Here is a 24,192-nt window from a genome sequence, read left to right as displayed (position 1 = left end):
CAGTGGTTGAGAGTCTGCCTGCCAACGCGGGGGACACGGGTTCGAGCCCTGGTCCGGGAAGATCCCACATGCCATGGAGCAACTAGGCCCATGAGCCACAATTACTGAGCCTGCGCATCTGGAGCCTGTGCTCCGCAACAAGAGAGGCCGCGATAGTGAGAGGCCCGCGCACTGCGATGAAGAGTGGCCCCTGCTTGCGGCAACTGGAAAAAGCCCTCGCACAGAAACGAAGACCCAACACAGCCAAAAATAAATAAATAAATAAATAAAATTAAAAAAAAAAAAAAGTCCATAGAGGAATGAAAAGATCTGGTGAGTAGTTTTAAGAAAAGTAGCCCTGGATCACCATGGATCAGACTATATGGTTGATAGATAGGACTCACTGTGACTAATTTATATTTGTTAAGCTCCTGTGGAGTACTTGTAATTTGTGAAGGTTAAATTTATGTGTCAATCTGGCTAGGCCACAGTACCCAGTTATTGGGTCCAACGTTATTCTAGATGTTTCTGTGAAAGCATTTTTTAGATGAGATTAGCATTTATATTAGTAGACATGAGCAAAGCAGATTACCCTCTATAATGAGGGTGATCCTCATCCAATCAGTTGAAGGCTTTGATAGAAAAAAGACTGATCACATCCCAGAAGAGCGAATTCTGCCAGCTGATCACCTTCAGATAAGAACTGCAACATAAATTCTTCCTTAGGTCTCCAGCCTTGCAGAGTATGAACTTACCAACCTCCAAAATCATGTGAGCCATGTCCTTAAAATAAGTCTCTATCTCCGTCTTGGTGTGTGTGTGTGTGTGTGTGTGTGTGTGTGTGTGTGTATATATTTATATATAAAGATTATGTATATTGTGTTCTATGGAGAACCCTGACTACTACAGCAGTGGAAAAAGGAGCAGCTTTAGCACAAATGACAAAAGTTCTAGGGCATTCCTTACATACTAATACAATCAGCAAGAGTGTCGTGGGAGTATTCTAATCCTTGCAGACGTTGGATACTCTTGATGCCTAGTCCTGGGAGACAGCAGCTAAGTTGCTGTCCGGTTAACTGTCTAGTTAAAGAGTGGAAACAGAAGCATCATGGACTTCTGGTCAACAATAGCCAGTGGGAAAAGCCCAGGTATGGGGGTCCAACTGCAGGCTCTTCCATCCTGAAGAGCACATCTGTCAACAGGTTCCACATACAAAGATGCCAATAATGCAGATGTTGCAGATGGCTGAGCATCACCTGCCCCTACTTCAGGCTACAACTCAGTCCAGTCCTTTTTTTTAAAAAAAAATTTTTATTGGAGTATAGTTGATTTACAATGTTGCGTTAGTTTCAGGTGTACTCCAAAGTGATCAGTTATACATATATCCACTCTTTTTTAGATTCTTTTCACATATAGGTCATTATAGATTATTGAGTAGAGTTCCCTGTGCTATACAGTAGGTCCTTATTAGTTATCTCTTTTACATATAGTAGTGTGTATATGTCAACCCCAATCAATCCAGTCCTCTTAATACAATCCCTGGCCTCTGGACCAAACTCACCCTGGTAAACAGAGCCGTGACAACAGTGACTGAAGGCACTTAGTATACACCAGCACATGGTTGCAACAATCAACTAATAAACTGTATCTGTATTTTAGGAATTGGGGGATTGTGGAGGGCAGAAATATTTCAAAGAATAGTCCCAAAAGAGCTAATAGTGAGTTTTTGAAAAAGTAGACCCTCATAATGGTGTCTTGGAAAGGTATCTGGGGTGCTCTAACAGCTGGGATATCAAGAAAGGTCAGAACATGAAATGGTACCTTGTTATTACTTTTCCAAGACTAGTGAGAAAGTCGGCTCCATCTGCTTACTGGGAAGTATTTCATTTAATCTGTACTTTAGTTGCTTTAGCTCTGCCGATGGCTTAAATGATTTCCACTGGGAATTCATTCCTACCATTTGCCCACTGATCAAGCTGTTAGTAAACAGAGCACTTTTCCAAATACAAAAATGATTTCCTCAATCTGCTTTGCTTTGCCTTTTGCTTGCTTTGCATTTTAATTTTATTGATATTTGACATATGGTAGAGAACCCTTCGTTTTAAAGGGAAAGGCATGATAATGATGGAGATTCAAAAATAAAGCTTTTCACTTCTGATATGTATTCACAAAATTCCTTTTTTAATCCTTAGGACAGTTTCATCTCGAAATGTGGGAGGCTTGAGGGGAGAGGAAAATGGGGGTTCTGTCACCATTCCTGTCCCACAGCTGGTGACGGAACCAAGTCTTGGGGAAAATGATTGTGACACTTGGCAGGCCAGCACATTTGGAAGAGAGAAACAGAAGAAGAATGGATGAAGAGCCATTCAATGAAGGTAAACTTTAGGATTTATTTTCAATTTTTAGGTTTTGAGTTCAGGGTCTTACCACCCTCAGGGAAGAACAATTAAACAAACGCCAAGCTCCTAACTCTAGTCTCCTAACAGGAACGAGAGTCTTCAACCACACTTCCTTGGCAGCCAAGTTCAGAAAACACGAGGAGACAAATAAAAGGAAAGACAGAGAAGCAACTATAAGAGTGAGGGAGTAATAACTGATTTGCTGATCCCAGGCCCTTGCACAGCCTTGCACAGTGAGTGATATCTGAACACAACCTGCAGCGCCTATAATTTGTATTCCTGAGGGGGAGCAAAAGACTCTGTCGTAAAGTGTTTTTAGGATACTGCTTTGTTTCTAGGAATAAACTCATCTGATGTTCTTAAAGACCACAGAACTTCTACTGATCAGAGTGATTATAGTTTTAAAGAAGAAAAACCGTGTGTGTAAAAATTCCTATAATTCTTATTTCCCAAGGTAGAGTCTTGTTGGACTGGTGCTAAGAGTTCCCCAGGAGGTGAAAACACTCCCTACCGTGAGCCAAGTTCAATGGTAGAGTCCCAGGCTGCTCAATGCATTTCTGGTGATGGTTGTTTCTGCCTTCACTTCAGCCTGTTTCTGGTAGACACGGATTTTCAAAACCTTGTCTACACCACCATCCTTCCTTCTAGTTTTAGCAGATTTCCCTCCTCAGACCAGCTGAGATTCTCAAAGCTTACCTTTCAAAGTACTGACACACCGCTTCTCAGAAGGCTGAGCAAGGCGAGGAGGGCCTGGGACGAAGGACTCCACGAGGACGCAGTACAGAGTGTCCGGCTCCAGCCAGCTGAAGACCAGCGTGCGGTTTGTCACACACTGGGACCACTAGGATAGGGAATTGCGAAGAGCAGTTAGAGCCAGAGATTTCCAGCACCACCCCAGACAAGTAACTTTAGAAGGAAATAGAAGACTGAGGTACCATTAAGTCCTTTACTATCACTAAGAGCTTTTTTTTTTAGCAACAGCTTTAAAATATCCTTTTCCTTCAGCTTGGCAGTCCCAGTTAGGGACTGGACAAATTGTGGGAACAATTCTAAATAATGACATAAGGAGGGATTTCTTCTTCCACTTTGTCCTGTGTTCTTGCTGATATTTTTTTCTTTCTTGGAGAGTGATTGACAGATGTTAAGTAAGTAAAAACTCTCCACCAAAGTGAGGCGGACAATTGCTCTACACACCAACAGCAACATCATAGTGGAGACTTTCTGTAAAGGAAATCTGAAGGCAGTTTTAAAAATTTCTACACATCAGCTTCAACTGTATCTTGTATGGCAACACTTTTGAATATCACACCTTCCCAGATTCACGTGCCGAGAATTTAAGCATCAGGGCTGCGTGTTTCCAGCATTAGCTGCAAAAAGTGACACAAATTATAGGTCCCCATTCCATTTCAGGCTTACCGTTCTATTTGATTTAGTATTATATATGGACACATTATACTTCAGATTAGAGTATATTTGTTCCAGGGAAATAGAGCTTTCTTCTGGGTTTTTCTTCCACTTCTTTGGAGCCGTCAGAACAATAGATATGGATTTCTCATCAGTAGTCAAAGCAACCTCTGGTGGGCCAATTTGTGCTTAAAGGGGAGGGGAGAGGGAATTATCATGTTCAGATGTAGAAATCACCTTGGATGAAACAATATAATCCTACTGGGATCAAAGCTCTAAAGCCCACCCTCTTTTCTGAGATGCCTCAGAATGCTCTAGGTGGGCCCAAGTGATACCGAATCTTGAAACAATCATGTCACACACTGATAGAATGTTAAAACAGCAAATTTACTTAGTCACATGTAGTTCCTAGTCACATGGATAAACAGTACTAGATGATGGTAAATATAATTAAAAGTGTTTGCAACACTCCTGGGACCTGAAACGTTGGTGACAAATAACATTAAGAGGATTTGATGTGTTTGTAAAAATCAGAAATGGAGAAATGAAGCGCTGCTAAAGACCTTTGGGGAAGTAACCTTTGGAGAATGATCTAGAACAGAGATTAGCAAACTTTTACCATAAAGGTACTGACAGTAAGTATTTTAGGCTTTGCAGGCCATGTGATCTCTGTTGCAACTATTATTTATATAAATGTAAAAACCATTCTTAGCTCTTGTCCTGTAGAAAAACAGAAAGGGGAGGGGGTGCTGCATTTAGTCTGAGGCCATAGTTTGCTGACTTCTGATCCAGAAGGGCAGCAAGGGAAAGGCTCCAGCTCCAGAACTTAGGGAGTGCTTGTAAATTTCATCATGGCAGCTCTGAGTGGGTCCTTTATGGCTGAATCAGTCACAGATCAGGGATGGAAAATTTTAAAAGGAAATACCAGGAAGATGTTGCCTTAATTCTGAGTTACATCTAGAAATTAGGTCGTAACTCTACCAAGTCTGTAACAAGAAGAGACTTAGTTTGGAGATCAGAACAATCTTTAATCAACCTGCAGGCCTATGTCAAATAGTTTATAAACCCACAACATTAAAATAAACCTGTCAGTTGTTCCTCAGATTATATAATCTCAACTAAACAATAAAACCAAATCAAAATTTGATAATATTGGCATCTAGCGTCAATTCTGGATCCGGGAGCAATCTTAGAGACACTTGGCCAAAACTTTCATTCTAAAGATGAGACTCTGAGATGCAGCAAGGTGAAGTACCTTGGGCTGGTCACTCCACCTGATGGACAGAGTGCAGAGCACTGGCCTCGACAAGGCTATCTATGAGGCAGAGACTGTTACATTAGGGGGTCAGATGAACTTGATATTGATACATGTTTAACAGACAACTGTGTTACTTACTTTCTAAAAACGGATAGAATCGTCCAGTTTCTGCCCATTTAGAACAATTCGTTCCCCAAATGGCCTTAACCTTGGCATAGTATTGATGTTCGTAGTCAGAAGTTTCAGCAGAGAGATCACAGTAGGTCCTACTGATATTTCTGCATTCGGATTTATTCAGCCATTTCTTTTGCCCATATCTGCTGAGAAGGAAACTGTGAATTAACAGTGAGGTGCCCTGTATGCTTTACAGTAGGAAAAAAGAAAACAGTCATTATATAAAACTGAATGGAACTTAAGACCTTCTCTTCAGAACAACAAAAGTGCTTGTCATTGAGACAAAAAAGGATCTACTTTTGCTGCTGGCAATTTTTTTCATTAGCTGTCAGGAACATGAGTCAGAGTTTCTGTAATCACCTTTCTTTTCTGTGAATTATAATGTGGATAGTACATTTTGAAAGCATGTATTTTATTATTAGGCTTGGCCTACAGTAAAAATTTTACAGACTGTGTGATCAATTCTTCTATGTAAATTTTTAGCCCACATGCATACCAAGGTTAGTTTGATGGGTCTTTTTTTTTTTTTTTTTTGGATTGATTGTTTTAAGAAAAATTAGTCATTTTTTTCCTTGGAAATTCTTCTTGACATTCTCATAAAATTTAAAAATATACTTGCCCTCAAGGGTTCTGGGGAAAATTCACTAGGTTGGAGTGCATTCCGAAATCAGCATTTTCAATGATCATAGTGATGATGATGATATTAACCAGGTTGTTCACATCTGTTTTTCCTCTCCTTTATTAAAAACATAACACCCATAGAAACAGGAGGTGGGAAATATTTTAGCATTTCTCAGGTGGAAGAGACTGAGGTATTGAGAGGTTAAGTGACATGGGAAGAGCCAAGTGAAAGAGACAGGGTTGCGTGAGAGGCTACTGAAAGGATTAAAGCAGGTGTGTCGGGCTTTTAGACAGCTAACTCTGGTGGTAGCGTAGAGAATGTAATGGGTCAAGGGTGGCCGACTGGGGAGCAGTTGAGAGGATGCTAGAGTGGTCCAGGTGGAAGAGGTAGGTGGCTTGCACAAGGCTAGTGGCAGTGGAATGAATGACAGGACAAAAGGAAAAAATATTAGGAGACAAGACTTGGTGATTGAGTGCATGAAAGAGATGAGGGAAAAGAAGGTGTTAAGGATGATGTCTCTTTCTGTCCGGGCTAGTTGGGTGGAATGGTGGTAACACTTACCAAGATGAGGAATGCGGAAGAAGAATGGGTTTGGGAAATGGGGAGAGGAGGGGGAGGGAAAGATAATGAGTTCAGTTTTTGACATGTTGAGCTTAAGATACGTAAAAGGTATCTGAATGCGGATGCCCAGAAAGCGCTGGAGCTCAGGAGAAAGGGGTGAGTGGGAGGTAGGGATTTTGAAATCTATGGCATAAAGCTGCTCATGGAAGGCAGAGGCATCAATGAAATTACCCATGGAGACAAAGCAAACCCTAGGATAAAATTTCAGGAGCAGCAAGATTTAAAGGTGAGATACCGGAACTTCCCTGGTGGCACAGTGGTTAAGAATCCACCTGCCAATGCAGGGGACATGGGTTCGATCCCTGGTCCGGGAAGATCCCACATGCCGCGGAGCAATTAAGCCCGTGCGTCACAACTACTGAGCCTGCGCTCTAGAGCCCGCGAGCCACATCTACTGTGTCCGTGTACCACAAGTACTGAAGCCCACGTACCTAGAGCCTGTGCTCCACAACAAGAGAAGCCACCGCAATGAGAAGCCCGCGCACTGCAACGAACAGTAGCCCCCCACTCGCCGCAACTAGAGAAGAGCCCACGTGCAGCAATGAAGACCCAACGCAGCCAAAAATAATAAATAAATAAATAAATTTATTTAAAAAATTAAAAAAAATAAAGGTGAGATACAAAGTACACTTAGAAATAGCAGCTAAAGAGGGAGAAGGAAAAACAGACATCACAAAAGTCAAGGGAAGACTGTGTGTTGAGAAGGAGGAAATGTCAACTTTATCAAGTGTTGCCAAAGCTTAAGGGTATCTTCTCTTTTCAAAATATGGCAGCAGAGTCCTGAAAGTAAATGTCTCCTGTTTCATAAGTACCATAGCTACCAGAAAACATTAGAAATATAGCTAGATCTTGTTGACCAATTTCTCCATTCAAGTAATCACCATGCTGAGGGGCTTTCAAACTTTTTATTGACTGTGAGCCATAGAAAGAAATACATTTCACAGTGTGACCCAGTTCACACATATATCCAACATACTAAAACAAAGGTTTTAGAAGATAATACCTAAACTTTACAACATGCCAGGCACTTAGTTATTTTGCATTCCAATCCACTCCACACCATTCTACTCCTTCCTGTTAAAAAAAAAAAAGCTAGTTATGTCCCTCAAAATTGATTTCATGGCCCACCAACAGGTCTTGACTTGTGGTTTGAAAAATATTGCCATCGCCTATTTGACCTTTTCTCCTCAAACTTCCTGACTTTGCCAAGGGCAAGGCAGCTTCCCATGACAGATGTTGATGAAGGAGAAACGCTCTTTACTAATTCTGGACAAAATGCTTTGTAAGTCTGACAAGCTGATGGACATGAATCATTCAATAAATACTACAGTAATGATGTTCATGCATGTCAAAAAGTCATGCGGGGCCCTCAGTGGTCTCTGATTTCTGGTAATGGCAGGAAATATTTATCAAGTGCCTATTATGCGCTTGGACTGGTGCTTAAGATTTGAGAGCTTTATCTCATTTAATTATCATAATAACCCTAGGAGGTAGGTACCGTTATTTTCATCCCATTTTACAGATGAGGAAATTGAGGCTCAGTGATATTAAGGGAGTTGCTCAAGGTAGTCTGACTAGTACCAGGCATATCTGGGATTTGAACCACTTCTCCCTGATGCTAAAGCTTGTGCTTTTAATGCTACACTCTATTTTTGGCGTTAAATTCTTTGGGTAGATATAATTTAAACTTTTGTTAAAATTTCATTTTTTACTTGGAAACAAACTTCACTCAAAAGTAAAAAAGTATAATATGTAACTTGCCCAAAGTTACCCATTTAGGTTCACAGTCTGGCTATGACCCCAGGACTGTTTGTCTTTGGAGCTGAGCCTGGAGCCATGTCAGTGACACAAGCTGCCCTGTATTCCTGCCCACTGTCCACATTCACAGGCATGTAAGAACTCCAACATGGCAAGTTTCTTTTCAAATATTCTTTTTTGAAATTTATGTAATCTAAATTATCTTCTCTCACAGAGCAGGGATTACTCTCTCTCTTCTTTTCTGAATCACATAAACACATAAAGAACAGAACAAGCTCCTTGCTCCACTAATGAAGAAGGAGACAAGGACACACTCATGAGCCATTTCTCCTGGCAGAGTGATGCCTCTTCCCTAAAATACTGGTTCCTGAGAAATTCTTTGGCAATGAGAATGAAGTTCTAGATAAATGAGGTCATTGTGAGTAGCAGCCAAAGTCTTTCACTGCCTTTAATGGTCAGAATTTTCTTTTCTTTTCTTTTTTTTAACATCTTTATTGGAGTATAATTGCTTTAAATGGTGTGTTAGTTTCCGCTGTATAACAAAGTGAATCAGCTATACATATACATATATCCCCATATCTCCTCAGAATTTTCAAAGACAAAAATGATGTTATTCTTTTTTGTAAATATGGTACAGTTTTTAAACTCACGCAATCAGAAAAGTATAACCGAGAGAGAAATAAATTACCCTGAAGCCCATTACCCTGAAACATTTGGTACACATGATTCTGCACATCTCATTATGCTTATATGTACCCAGAGGAATGATTCAATAGCTGAATACATAGACAAAAGCTAGGCTATGCCATACTTATGATTTTAATAAAAGTAGTAAATTTAACTTGATTCAAACTTTAAAGAAAAAGAAATTAAAATGAAATGAATCACTGCAGTTCAAATGTTTCATTACCACACGAGATATTAGTTCTTAAAAGATCTTTTAAATTAAGAAAATTGTGTATGAAAGATATTGAGAGTTTAGTTATTAAAATGATGCCATATTTTCATTTTGGATCACATATAATGGCTTCGTGCTACAGAAGTCAGTACACATACAGTTTTTCCCCACCTTCTGATTTGTTATATGATTGATAAGATTCAAACATTTACAAGAAAGTTCTGTAACCATATTTCCCATCACTAGTCTTAGTTCTACATTTAGATAGTTTCAATGCCTGCTCCCTGTCTTTTTGCCAAAATCTTGTCATTACTAAGTTCATTTAGGCTCATCTTTATCCCTCTGTCAGTTGGATATCATCTTTAGTTAGTGTTCCCTCCCCGCCACAGCCTGCAAGAAGGTCTCAGGGGAGTGATAGCCCAGGTTCAACCTGCTTGAAAATACAGAAAATACATTTGCTGAACTTGGTAAGAGTCTTAGGTCACACTTATTTTTCCCTCAGAAGATATATCACTGTCATGAACTGAGTGTTGCCAGATAGAAATCACTGTTTTTGCTGTGACGGTCATAAATCATTTCATTTTCTTCAAAGTTCAATAACTTTACCAGGATATGTCTTCCTATTATTTTTATTACATTTTCCTAGACAGAGCATGCATGGATATGCAATTCCAGATAGTCATTATTACCTGTTCAATTATTACTACCTGTTAGCTATAATAGGTTTTTCATCTCTATATAACATTTTTATTTTCCATCTTCTTCCTAAGTTCTGCCACCGTGCTTTTAAAAAAAGTTCTTCTTCTTGTCTTAGAATCTCTTCTTTGACTGTTATCTCTTCTTTGAGGTTTACCATTAGAGAACATGTTGTTTATGGATTCAAACTATGGACCATTATTTGTCTGAATTTTTCTTTAATTTCCATGAGAAAGCTTTCAGGAATTTTTGACTTGTGTTCTTTTTGTCTTTCTCCCTTTCAGTAATTAGGGATAGGTGTGCTGGATTCTTTGGGACAATTACTCTTTGAATGGAGCCAGCTCTTTATTAAATATTAGGTGAGTGGGTATAGGAGTGAGGACCTATCACACACCCACTCACCATTTTGCATTCTTTGTTGATTGCAATGAGTGTTGAGCGAGAGGTGAAAAGTGAAAATGTCCATTCACTATTATCTTTAATAAAAACTGTGAGTTGTACAGAACTCTGCACTCAGTTTCACTTAAAAATGTCCTATAATTCTAGTAAGTATAGATGTTTCAGAGGTGATGGATTTCCTTGTTTGCTCAGCCACAGAATAACATTTTGACAGACTTCTTTTCTCCATTTAAATAACTTCTTCTTGCCTAAGTACTCAATACTCTGTTTCCATGAAGAAACTGTTGTCTAATTTAATCTAACAAAACACAATGAGATAACTTAACATGAAATATCTAAAACCTTTCTTTTTCCTCACTCGTTTAATACAATAGATGCTTTATCTTTGCACAATTAATAGGAGTCTGAGTCTTGTGCTTATAAATTAGCCAAAACGAAAAGAACCAACTTACATGAAATACTGCACAGAATAAGTAACTTCCACTCCTTGTAGGCCCTGTGGTGGGTTCCACTGTAGGATATTCTTCATGTTTATAGATAAGAAGGTGATATTTGTAGGTTTAGGCAGACCACCAGAGACACAGGGAACTGAAAAAGGAGTAGAGAGGAATTGAGGTCTTAATAGAGAGAAAGGAAGACCTAACATGTGGTAGCTGGTCTCCAGATATGGCCTCCAATGAGCCACACCTTCCGGTACTCATGCTCAGTGTATTTCCTTCCAAACTGAACATGGGCTGACCTCATGGCCCTCTTTAACCAACAAAATTGATACTGGGACTGAGCCTTAACAAGGCCTACGAGCTTCCACTTTTGTCCTTTTGAAAGCCCCGAGCTGCCATGTAAAAAGTGGGCGACTATGCTGGAGAAACCATGTCAAGAGGCCACATGAAGAGGGAGAGGTTCGGCTGTCCCAGTGTCCCAGCTGAGTCCAGTCTTCCAACCAAGGGGCCAGAATGAAGCCACTGTGGACATTCCAGCCCCATGTGCCATAGACTGAAGCTTCATGAGAGGCTCTGAAAGAGACCAGCAGAGAAACCATCCAGCTGAGCCCTAGATAAATCCTCTGAATTATGAGAAATTATAAAATGATTCTTTTAAACCACTAAATGTTGGGGTAGTTTGTTATGCACCAGAAGATAACTGAAACAATCCCTTTATTAGATATAGAAATAAAATTTAGGATAGATGTCACTGAAAGGCCAGAGATTGGAGATTGGAGCTGGGGTTAGCTTTGCTAAAGTATATAATAAAGAAATAATTATAATAAGAACTAATGAAAGAAGACAATTTATTTAATTAAACACTGATATGTTCACCTAACTGTGTTCTAAGAAAGACTGTATCCTAGAGGATTAATTTATAGAAATCCTCTGTAAAGGAATGATAAAAAATGGAGAAACTACCAAAAAATTAGAAAAGGAAAAAAGAAAAGTGAAGAATAGTTTCTTATAAAAGAAAACGAAGACGATCCTTTAAATACAATAAATGAAAAAATTCAGTGCTGATATGAAAGAATCAAAATATTAATTTAAACTACTGGAGAGATCCCAAAGTCCTGAGTAATAAACAATCAGATATTATGAAGAATTTATCATAAATATGCATATTCTAGTCAATGAATTTGGAAAATATCAAATTTTGATATTTCAAATCAAACAGGAAATAAAATTTAGCTAAGTCACTGAAGGCTGGTCCAATTTTGGCTAACGTTCAACAATTCTTGTATAAATCAACTGAGACTAATGTCAGAGAAAGGAATTAGCTTTATGATTGTGGTAATCCTTGGCTAAGATTAGCTCTATACAATGTATTGTAATCCCACAAGCCAAATGAAAAGAAAGAAAAAATTCTGTCCTTTAGAATTAAACTTTATGATGTAACATGATCCTGATTCTAAGCCAAAATAAGCTCTTTAACATGTGGCAGAGTGACCAAACTATAAGTGGTTGAGTTTGTGTTCGTGCATGTGTGCAAGCATGTGCTACATTTGTAATGACTCCTACTTTTAACCTTGCTCATTTTTTTTTAATACCTCAGTTTTATTTTATTTAATAAATTTATTTATTTATTTATTTATTGGCTGCGTTGGGTCTTTGTTGCTGCGCACGGGCTTTTCTCTCTAGTTGCGGCGAGCGGGGGCTACTCTTCGTTGCGGTGCGAGGGCTTCTCATTGCGATGGCTTCTCTTGTCGAGGAGCACGGGCTCTAGGCACACGGGCTTCAGTAGTTGTGGGACGTGGGCTCAGTAGTTCTGGCTCGCAGGCTCTAGAGCGCAGGCTCAGTAGTTGTGGCGCATGGGCTTAGCTGCTCTGAGGCACGTGGGATCTTCCCGGACCAGGGATCAAACCCATGTGCCCTGCACTGGCAGGCGTATTCTTAACCACTGCGCCACCAGGGAAGTCCTCAGTTTTATTTTAGAGAGGGAAGTTAAACACTCAAAGAGAAGCTCTGTCAACTGGTCACTGTGTGGCTGTGTGTGTAGGAGCAGTAGAAAGGATCTCTAAAGGATGCCACCTGCCCAATGTCTGTCTTTGACTTCTATTCTTCTAACTCTTTGGAACCATTGCATATCAACTGGTATTGGCTTTTTCTGGAGCTTATATATAATGAATAATTATTAATGATTTAATACTGCTCTGTGCTATCACTAGGTTCTAACTTTTAATCATATTTTTAAGACAAAACAGAGAACTTGGGGAAGCAGCACCATGAAGTATAGTATTCCCCAATCCTTCAAAAGTGGGGAACACTGTCAACATAAACAATTCCGAGGATCTTTCCAGATCTAAAATGCTGTGGTTCTATATTTTTAGATGACACTAACATGTGAAGAGTGGTTAGCATCTTGTAAAAACTAAAATTAAAATAGACTGTGTATTATAATATCGCGGATGGAAGACATTACCAAAACATGGCTCCACAGAACTGACTGAGAAGGAACCAGAATAGTCTGATTTGTGGCAATTTGTGTTCGGAGAATTAAAAAACACAAGTTATCTTAGATATTATAATCCAGGCATATTTTCTCAATGTTTATCTATACAAAGGTTTATCTTCTACAACATTGGTTTCTGTGTGACTTTTAATATAAGTAAACAGCAGAATTCTCAAAATGCCTAAAACGTACCCCCAAATTTTTAAAGAAATAACTTGGAATAAAGTAAATGGACTGCTCATTTTAATTTAATTGGGGGAGGCACTGTTATGAGGAAACAAAGCAATTTTGCTTTTCTGAAATAAAGCACTCTGGAATGGGCTGTCAATCATTAATGTTCACTGATTCAATAGAAAATTTTACTAGTGTTTTGTAATCATTTAAATGACCCTCTAGAAAAGCTACATCAATTATCAAAATGTTACCAAACTCTGTAACGTAGAGGATTAATTTATAGAAATCCTCTGTAGAGAAATGCTAAAGAAAAAATCATTTTAATAGTTTAAATAAAAGGAATAATAGGTTAAATAAAAGGAATTAATAATCTGACAACAATATTACAACATTAAACAATTTTCTCATCAAGCCATTCTATTTTTTGACAAGAAAACATATTTCATTATAAATGTTGTGAAATGGATATATACCTTCTCTGCAAGTTTACATTATGGGTAAATTAACATATTGCCACAGTTTTGTTAGCCAGCCTACAAGATGGCCCTCAGTAATTCCCTCCTCCTGGCATTCACAGCCTGTATATTCCTCTCCCACACTGTATCTGGGTTGGTCTGTGTGACCAATAGAATATGACAGAAGTGACGGTATGTCATTTCCAAGATTAGGTTATAAAAGATACTGTGGCTGCCATCTTGATTTCTCTCTCTTGGATTATTTACTCTGGGAAAAGTCAGCTGCCTTTTTGTGAACAATCCTCTGCAGAGGACCATGTGGCAAGTAACAGGCCTCCAACAGCTGGTGAAGAACTGAATGAAGTCTCCTGCCAAGAGGCACATTAATGAGTTTAGAAGTGGATCCTCCAGCTCCAGTCAAGCCTTCAGATGGCTGCAGCCCCAGCCTACCCCTTGACTATACTCTTGTGGGAGACCCTGAGCCAGAACCACCAGCTAAGCCATTACTGGACCCCTGACCCTCAGAAACCATGACATAATATTTGTTGTTTTAAGTTGCTAAGTTTTGAGGCAGTTTGTTACACAGTACTAGATAACTAATACAACAAAGATTCTAAAACTGAGAGAAACTAAGAGAAATTAATCACTAAAAAAAAAGCGACTTAAATGGAAGAAGAAAAAAATGGCCCCCTCCATTCCCAATGATGTTATAAAAGACCCCTGCTTTCACAATCTTGAAAAATGTTCTTTTTAATAGTTCCATTTCACCTTTATAAGGAAATTTTAAAAACCCAATGAGAAGACTGTAAACTTATTAGCCTTTAATTGCAAGTGAGAATCACAGCAACAATTTTTTGAATTAAAAACAAAAGATAAATGCTTCGTTAAGTTCATTGTAAATACATGGTAGTAAACACCTTTAACAGAAATACATTTGAAATGGATGTTGCTGTTTTGTACACTGTTTCTGGGGAAAGTATATCCTAGCTTTTAATCCTTCAGATTCTTCATTTGGATTAACATTATCTTTCTGATTGCCTAGGCAGAAAATATATCAGTTTTGGATATCTATCCTCTTGTCGATAAATCAAAGTATTATCCCAGGGGCAGCCTTACCATGATAAAAGCCATCTGAAGACCCAGTGAATGGTGTTCTGAAGACACAGGGAGAACACGATTTGAAGATGGAAGGTTGGAGAGATGCATCTATAAGCCAAGAAGCCTGGCTACCACCAGAAGGTGGACAAAGCAAAGAAGGAACCTCCTCCAGAAGCTTCAGAGGAAGCATGGCACTGCCAACACCTTGGTTTTGTACTTCTAGCTTCCAGAACTGTGAGAGAATACATTTCTGTTGTTTTAAGCCATCCAGTTTGTGGTACTTTATTACAGCAGCTCCAGGAAGCTAATACAGTTGCCACTGTGTGGATACCTAATGGTGAATAAACAGATATGTTCCTGCCCCTGTGGAGATCCCAGACTAATGGAAAGAGAGCACCATTCACAAGTCAAAAAACAAACAAAAACATACTTACAAATTTGGTGACCCAGTTATGAAAGGGAATAAGGTTGCAGTAGTGGGTCACAGAACCTACTTAGATAGGGGCTTAGGAGTCAGCTGTGAAGTGGGAGGGCAGTGTTCCTGGCAGAGACTCCTGAGATGGAAAAAAGCCCATCCAAAAACACCATGCCTTCGGAACAGTCAAAAGACCAGTGTGGCTGGAAAAAGTGAGGAAGAGGAGAGCGGCCACGATGTAACTGAAGAAGTTCAAAGGGGCTAGACCCCTCCCCCCTCTCCCCCACCCCCTCCCCACCCCGGTCTTTGTAAACCCCTGGAAGGAAGCTGGGTTATAACTGAAATTCAGCAGAAAAGTATTGAAGCCTTTTATGCAGTGGAAGCCATGGGCCTATTTGTATTTCAAATGGATTACTTCACTACTGAGAGGAAGAAAGACTGGATGGGGGCAAGAATAGAACTGCAGAGACCTGTAAGACCGTAATTGCAGCAGCCCCAGTGAGGAAGGCTGAGCTTGCACCGAGATGCTGGCTGTGGATATGGAGGGTGAGGTGGGCGCAGCTGGGAGCTCTATTTTCAAAGTAGAAACAATAGTACCCCCTGATGAAGCAGAGCTATGAGAGTCACATCAGTAAGAGAGTTGCTGTGTTGTGAAAGCTAAATCAACAGATGAGGATTTATCAAGGAATATTTGCCCTGTTGATGATGTAGAAGAGTGATAAAAAATAGAATTAGCACTTTGTTTTTGAGGAGGAGAAACAGTATTTAAAAAAGAACAACTGACAACTAGTATTTCCTTGTGGTGTTTTCATCTTCACAAAGTTGTAGGCACTGTTTGTTTCCAGTTTGGAAAACATAAAGAAAACACTCCTGAATAAATGTTCCAGTTGAGATAAGTCATTTTCCTAACCTTCCAGTATCGATAAGATAATTTAATCAACACCAAAGAGAAAATATGTCACACCCACATTGATATCAGGAGTCATGTGCCAATTCGTGGGTAACAAAAGCATTTTTGTTCGCATAGATTGATGGCCTGGAAGTACAGCTCTGATCCTCTGAAAGTCCATCCATTTCATATCCCAAATCACGAAGCTGTTGGATTAGCACACAGAATTTTATTTCTTGGAGTGCTATACCATTACAACTTCCGTTTGGTACACAAAGTTTTCCATGGTCTGGTCTGGCCTCTCCTTTTGTAATTCTGCCAAATGCACTATGTTCACTAGTCACACCAAATCACCCGCAAAACCCTAACTAGCTCTGCGGTTTTCATGCCTTTACAATTTTGGTACCCTCCTCCTATAGTATCTTTGGGAACTAAAAGACGCCTTATTTTTCCATGTGTGCCTCCATTTAGAGTATTGGCTTGTACTATTTTAATGATGTGATTACGTTGTGATATTGTGGAAGGTATGCATGGTCTCCCCTAAAGGGAGTGGGCATTCCTGACGACAGTCACTGGGTAGGAGGCTGGTCTTTCAGGAGAAAATGAAACACAGAAGACCTCAGAAAGGGACAAGAACTCCAGGCTCCCTTTGAGCTTCCCTGACCGGGGTATGGACATTGGGCAATGGAGGGAGACTTGAGGGGGGCCCCCTTGGATAATGGGTATTTAAGATGGCTTCTGCAAACTAGTGGTTACCAGTGGGGAGGTGGGGAAGGGCAATAGAGGGGTAGGGGATTAAGAGGCACAGACTATTATGTATAAGATAAGCTACAAGGATATATTGTACAACACAGGGAATATAGCCAATATTTTATAACTATAAATGGAGTATAACCTTTAAAAATTGTGAATCATTATATGGTACACCTGTAACTTATATAATATTGTGTATCAACTCTACTTCGATTTAAAAAAGGAAAAAAATTAACCAACGAACAACAACCAAAAAGATGGCTTCTGTCCTAACAAAGCTGTGAGGGGTCAGCAAGAAGGGGTCCACTTAATGAACTCCTAAGTAATGACGGGTTAGCTATAGCTTGTAAGTCATGTCATTTAGACTTGTGTTCCCTCTCAGTGTTTATTTTCCTCTCATTGTATCTTGGCCTTTGGGAAAGTCTTCTAGCCCAGCTTCATCTATGTTATAACACCATAAAGAAAAAGTCCTCTATCTCCTCTTGGGTCCTTCTAGTAGAAAGAGAATAAATAAATGGAATTTGAAATGAGTAAATCTTTGACAACTTCATTAGTGGAGTTTTATAAAATGTGGCTGCTACATTAGTTCCAAGAATTACCTTATAGTTACCTTTCTGTAGGTGGAATGAAATGGTATGTGACATTTTCTTAATGGCCTCAAAGATAATACTAATGTCATCATCTTAAGTATGTTGCAGTTTTCATTATATGCCTGACAGTAAAAGGTATTTCCATTTCATTATACTGTGGGAAAAGTCTATGCATAAATTAATGCCTGATGAACACTGGTAAAAAGTGGTGAGGTCTTCAGAATGAACTCACAAAGGGTAATCAGGCTCGTGGTTACCCAAACCTCTCTCTTCTGGGGCTGAGGCTCTCTGACTTTCCCGTTATGGACAGTACACTCATTCACCCCTGAGGAAAACCACCAGACTACGAGAGGCTGAACAGTCAAATGTGTCCACTTTTGGGGACTTCCCTTTGGGGCCATTCAAGTTTCTCAAGCTCATGATTAACAAGGGAACCTCAGCGTTGAGGAAGCCCTGCCCACCTCTGCCCAGAGAAAGTCTCCAGCCCTCCAGCCTCATCTGTCTTTCTGAAGCTGAAGCAGTGAAGGAATCACTAGGCTCTGAGCTGTTTGACCCTGGGCACCATGTCTTATAAGATTCTTTGTATCCCCAGTGCCTCTCAAATAAATACTTTTGAACTGAACTAACCAGGGACCACTGGGCTCACATATATTGTAGAGACAGGGCAGGACCCGGATTCACATGAGCATCTGGATGAGGGTGACACAGCCTGAATCACCAAACCCTGATAGCTTGAAATCACCCTGGGAAACTTACACTATACACAGGGGATTAGCCCAGTCAGAAGATACTCAACAGATGCTTTTTAATGAAGGAAGAGCAGCCCATGGCAAGTGGTTGCTACATCTTACAAGTGTCTTTCAAAATAGGAAAATACCTACTATGCTTGTAAGACCAAAAAAAGAAAAAAAAAATCACCTCCCGAATGAGTTTTCTGTTGTGGGAAATGGGGTTAAAAACAATCGATGTACAAAAAGCACCAGAGGGTGATTAATCAGTTTCAGGAAGCAAAAGTTGGAAATATCTCATCCCAACCTCCACCAAAGGAGAGCCAAACAGTGTCACTGCCTTCAAACAGATTAAGTATGGTTCTAACTTCATCGTCCTGAAAGGAAAGGCATATTTTCTTTTGTCTTAAGTTATAAATTATCTCTCTTGAAAAATATTAACTCCTCTTTCCTCTTTTCCCCCTTGATATATATTACATATATCAAGTGCCCTTAGAAAGTGAATCATCTAAACAACACTTGAAATGTTATTCAGGAACTATTTACCTGAGAAAATATACTTAACTGTCTTCTGTAAAGGAGAGAGTACAGTTTGATGTTAACAGTAGTTTCTCTGAACTCGATTATCTTCCTCTACCAATCCCGCTACAATTTCTCTATTATTTCTTTGCCCACTTGCTGCTGTACTTGCATGCTGCCTCTGTTTTCTCTTAATAGTATACTGAACGTTATATAGGGCACTGCCACCTGCCCTATCTCATTGGCTTCTAGTAATTGTTTATGTGAGTAGGTCAGAGAGAAGTTTTAAGAACGAGAGTTCTAGAGCCACACTGGGACCTACTCCCTGTTCTACTGCTTATCTAAGCTGTGTGCCCTGAAGTAAGTTATTTAGCCTCTGTACTCAATTTCCTCATTTGTAAAATAAAACAATAATATTATCTGCCTCATAGGCTTGTTGGAATGATTAAATAAGGTTCCCAAAATACTGCCTGGTACAAAGAAAGAGCTCAATAATCATTAGTTCAGTATTGTCCTCCATGGTTACTATTCTCCCTTTAGAGCTGATTAGATAGAGTCCCAGAGAGGCTGACTGATTTGCCTGTGGTTATTCAGCCATCTGGAAGCTGTTTGAGCCCAAGTGCTCTGAGGACAACAGGGTTCTCTACTAGGACACTCACTTACTGCCTTTAGGGAATGCTTCAAGGAGCAGTGTTGTGGGAAGAAGAGATTGCATGATCACTGGAAAGTTTGCATGTTACAGATGACTGCTTCTAAGGAGATATATAAGAAATTCAATGAGGAGTTCAATTCTTAAAAATGCAAATGCTTCATATGCTGTTTTTCCCTATCTTTTCTCAGTGTGAATAAAAATATGTACACACACACACACAAGGAATTCAGTGAGGAAAACCCTAGTATTTCTCCTTCATTGAAGTTTTTTCTGGTGGAAGTGTACTTAGTCACATCATTCATTCAACCTCATTACTGGGCACCTGCTAGAAATAGAAACTGATAGTTACTGGGGTGCAGTGGCAGACAGAAACACACAGAAGGCCCTGCTCTCACAGAGCAGATATTTTCTGAATCTGGGACACAATCCATCAATACATGCTTTCCCTGCCAGGTATGTGAGCTTTTATATGGATGAGCGATATATAAGTCATACATAAAAAGCATGTTATTTCTTTAGAGCCACACCTCAATAAGTAAATCTATGTGCTTAAACACGTTTTGGAATATTGCTGTTGGTGCTTGAGAGCAAGTAGGACTTTAAGGTTGAGACTACTCTTAAAATAAATATATTGGCATTTACCCATCAAAAAGAGTGTGCATTGTCCAAGCAGTTCCCTTGGGAGGGTTTATAATTATTCCCTGGTACTGCTCAGCTCTGGCATCTGGGGCATGCTTCCTTTCAGCTACAACTGTCTTCAGCGGTTGCTTGTATAAATGCAAAAAATTCCATCTCATTTTTTTTTTTTATAGTCACACCTTGTTTTTGCCCAACATAGCATTTCTTAGCTTGATTACCCAAGTTTGTTGGAAGTGGCTTTGAATGCTTTTGAAAATTAAACCACACCTCCAAGGTGAAGGTTTGCCACTTAATGGCAAACCTTAATCTGACAGATGCATACAGGTTCTATTGAGAACTCTGAAAAAAGGAGTTTAGGAAATACATTGTGAGATTTTTGTGCACAGCCTCCTAAAATGTCTATTTTGAAGATGCCATTATTAATTTGAATATGTCGGTCCCGTTGTTAGAAAATCAGTCCCACTTCCTTATGTCATCTCTTGTATGTATGTCTTCCCTTCCCTTCCCTTTCAGACTTGCTTTTTGAGGCCAGGGACTTGATTTTTCTCCACATTTTGTGATCTCCAAAGGGTTTATCCAAATTGAATATCACAGTAACTGTGGAAAAATAGATTCAAATGTGGGTTGGAGTCTCTACAACTTGATAACTTGCCTCAGAAAGGAAAAGATAAAAGAAAGAACATAGTCAAAGACAAACCATTTGAAACCACTAAGGTATTGGAAAGAATAGTTGTTGGGAACTCCCAGTTCCATCAATAGGTGTTTACTAAATAATCAACATACATCGTCCACTTTATTTTTCAAATAATTTTCATAAATCATAGTACTTCTTTTTATCCTCACATAAGTAATGTGATTCTTCCATTAACATCTCCATCACTTGAAATTTTCAGAGAGAAAATCAAGATAAAAATGTGAGAAAAAAATTAATAGAAAAAGTAAGAGAGACTTAAAAATAATTACTTAGTGGAGATTTGGAAGTAATTAGTAGTATTTACTTCTCTTGGCTGTTGATTGGGATTTTGAGGCAAACGAGGTTGAGAGTGTGATCTCAGACTTTCCAGTCAAACAAGATGAAGACAGACGTGTACAGCAGCCATCAAAGACACTGTCAGAAAGGTGCAATATTTTTCAACAGGTTAACTCTCCTCTATAGTGACAAGTCAATGCTTTGATGTTTTTGACGGTGACCAGGGCTCGGATCACACCTCTTCAGGGTTGAATTAAGCCTCAATGAAGTTGTGTAACTAAATGTGATAAAATGGACAGGGGATCCACGTGCTGCGCGGGGCTCGCTGAAGATCAGCTCTCTGAGGTGGTTATCCTACCACAAAGATATTAAAAAAACACTGGTCAGGATAAAAGCAGAGCAACAGTGAAGAGGCCACCCACGAAGAGCCAAAGGCACTGACGACACTGGAACTTCTCCAGGGTCAGCTCAGAGAATGGATCAATGAAGGCGTTCCCTTTGCTCTTGCTGTTAAAGCTAACAGAGCCTTCAAATGACTGTGTTGATACAGGAAGTGAGAAAGAGCGCCTCGGGCACCAGCCCTCTTAGAAAACCACAGCTGTAACATGGGAGCCTTTTGATACCTGTTTGTGGTTGGATTCAGTGTTGCACAGAGCCGCAGACCGCAGAGACCTGTTGAAGCTGTCAGTGACCTTGAGGTCGGGCTGTCCTACAGCTGCAAAGCTCCTTACTCCTACCCACCTGGCAATACCACTGTCAGAAAAAATCATCTGTTTCATAGGATTCTGCTCTTTGTTGTTGGGTTTTGTTGGTTGATTTGTAGTTTTACAGGAAAGAAATGTAGGTGGGAAAAAGGAATGTTAACTACGTGGTAGTTTATAGATAGAATATGCTTAGAGCAGGATTTAACTTTATTTTCTTGCTAGCATTTTAAATGAAAAATATAACAAGTATATTGGCAATTCTCATAAGTCTCACTTTCCCTTTTCACAGGAAGCCCTGCCTGACTCCTAGATTAGATCGGTTGCCTTGCTCTGTGTTTCTAAAGAAGCTTGGTTTCCTCAGTTCTGGCATTTATACTTTAATGTAATCACCCGAGGTTAAAAGCTCCACGAAGAAAGAGACCTTGTTTTCTTGTTCACCTCAACACCGAGAACAGTTCCTGATATGTATGAATGAATGATATTGAATAAATGAACGAAAGAATGAATAAATGAAAAGTGCTCAAAAGAAGGTTCTTTAAAAATCACATTGTGTCAAGTTGTATTTTAACTTACGAAAACTCAAAATGAATGTGTGGGGTATGAAGGTAATTCTTTTTCATTAAATCTGATCACCTCAAATACCTCATTCCCCTAAGTTATTTGCTCCTAACGTACATGTGATATTCTATTTTGCACCAGAAACTATCAGCAAATTTGATAAATAACAACGTAAAGCATTTAGTAGGATAATTCAGAGGACCTTTTACTTCTTTTATACTTTAATCTAAAATGGAGGAGGAGGGCTGACTTGGAATCATATGGATAGTTAGCCTTAAGTATGAAAATGGTCCATGCTGGAGCAAGAGTGAAGATTTTGCAATGAACGTGCCACAGAGAGGAACAGAGATGGAGGTCTGACGAGAGTGAACCCCTCTGCTGAAGAAATTTAAGCTCCACCATCTTTATTACATACCCATTGACGTTTCTCTCCTTTTTAAAAAACAGGTATAATTAACATATAACGTATTAGTTTAAGGTGTACAACATAATGATTCCATGTTTGTACATATTGCAAAATGGTGGCTATCTTTTATGTTCATGTTATGGAAAGTACAAGAGATGACTCATCTCTGCCCTCTACATTCTCAGGAGAGCCTTTCAGGCGTGAGACTTCTGCAAAGGTTTCCTTTTGGCAGTGGACACAGACTAATAAACACGTTGAGGAGGAAAACTGCATGGGGTTGAAATGGTAGCTTTTCTCCACTTTAGAAGCCAAGCTCATGAGCCCTGCTCACTGCCCTACAAGCCGTTGAGGGTATGGTAGGCGTTATAAATTCAACTGTGGCCCCGCAAAGAAATATGTTGAAATCCTAGTCTCCAGTACCTCGTAAAGTAACCTTAATTAGATATAATGTCTTTATAGAGGTAATCAAGTTAAAAAGAGGTCACTAGGGTGGGCTTCAATCCAATGTGACTCGTATCCTCATACAAACGGAAAATTTGGACGCAAAGAGAGACATGCACAGAGGGAAGATTATGTGAAGAGATAGAGAGAACACTGTGTGAAGGCAGAGGATTGCAATGATGCTCAACAGGCCAAGGAATGCCAAGGATTGCCAGCAACCACCAGATGCTAGGAGAGAGGCATGGAGCAGATGTTCCCCTACAGCCTTCAGAAGGAATCAACCCTGCCAACATCTTGATTTTAGACTTCTAGCTTCCAGAACTGTGAGATAACACATTTATGTTATTTTAAGCTACCCAGTTTGTGGTACCTTGTTATGGCAGCCTTAGGAAAGTAATATGGTAGGTGTCTGTTCCTTGTATCTTTCCTCAAAAATGAACACAATGTTTATTTAAGAGAAGAATGAATGCTTTAAGGGCTGCCAAGTAACCTGAAAGTAAGGATGGAGGGATTGATGTAGGAGAAGAAAAAAACGTCTGCAAAGTTGAAAATGAGGAAATTTAAATGGCGGAAGTAATGTAAACAAATGCTTCAACTAAGAGGATACACTTGCCAAAATATCTCATATCACCAAAATACAAATGTTAACGGTATGGAATTGAAAATTTCAGGGGGCTGGATTAAAGGCATACACGTTGAGACTCAAGAAGTATAAGGAAAACTTCCTGACAAATCTGTATAGGACAAGGTATGCCCATTCTCTGTGCCTGAAGGTGGAACTGGCATTTGATGATGCGGTGCGTGAAGTGATTGGAGAAGCTGAGTGGAAGCCATTTTGGCGTCTCAACGTGCACTGTGGTGACCACCGCACTTGAAAAACAGAACTGATTTTGAATAGATAATATTTGTAATCAATAAAAATTTCCTTTCCAGAAAAGAGTCTCCTTAATTGCATTAAAGTCCACCGTGACAGACATCATGTGCTCTAGATAAAACATCGTGCCATACTTCCATTCTCTGTATTCTGAGAAGTAAAGAGAAAGAAAATTGCCTCCATAA

At 39.5% G+C, this 24,192-nt stretch overlaps 1 protein-coding gene across 2 annotated transcripts in view; it reads right to left on the bottom strand.

The window, feature by feature from the left end:
- IL20RA (interleukin 20 receptor subunit alpha) overlaps positions 1–24,192 on the bottom strand; it is a 35,648-nt gene that overhangs the window by 4,826 nt on the left and 6,630 nt on the right. The window contains exons 2-5 of one of the 2 annotated variants that reach the window (XM_068551366.1): positions 10,661–10,796; positions 5,179–5,360; positions 3,795–3,970; positions 3,075–3,219 (exon numbers count right to left, since the gene is read on the bottom strand). In XM_068551366.1, the coding sequence (XP_068407467.1) occupies positions 3,075–3,219; positions 3,795–3,970; positions 5,179–5,360; positions 10,661–10,796 (639 nt within the window). The remainder of the gene's footprint in view (positions 1–3,074; positions 3,220–3,794; positions 3,971–5,178; positions 5,361–10,660; positions 10,797–24,192) is intronic. The other variant, XM_068551367.1, reaches the window with a different exon arrangement.

The sequence above is a fragment of the Eschrichtius robustus genome, chromosome 9 (genome assembly GCF_028021215.1).
Source record: "Eschrichtius robustus isolate mEscRob2 chromosome 9, mEscRob2.pri, whole genome shotgun sequence".
NCBI lineage: Eukaryota > Metazoa > Chordata > Mammalia > Artiodactyla > Eschrichtiidae > Eschrichtius > Eschrichtius robustus.
The sequence above is the reverse complement of the archived record's forward strand: the minus strand, read 5'-3'. Positions and strand labels throughout refer to the sequence as shown.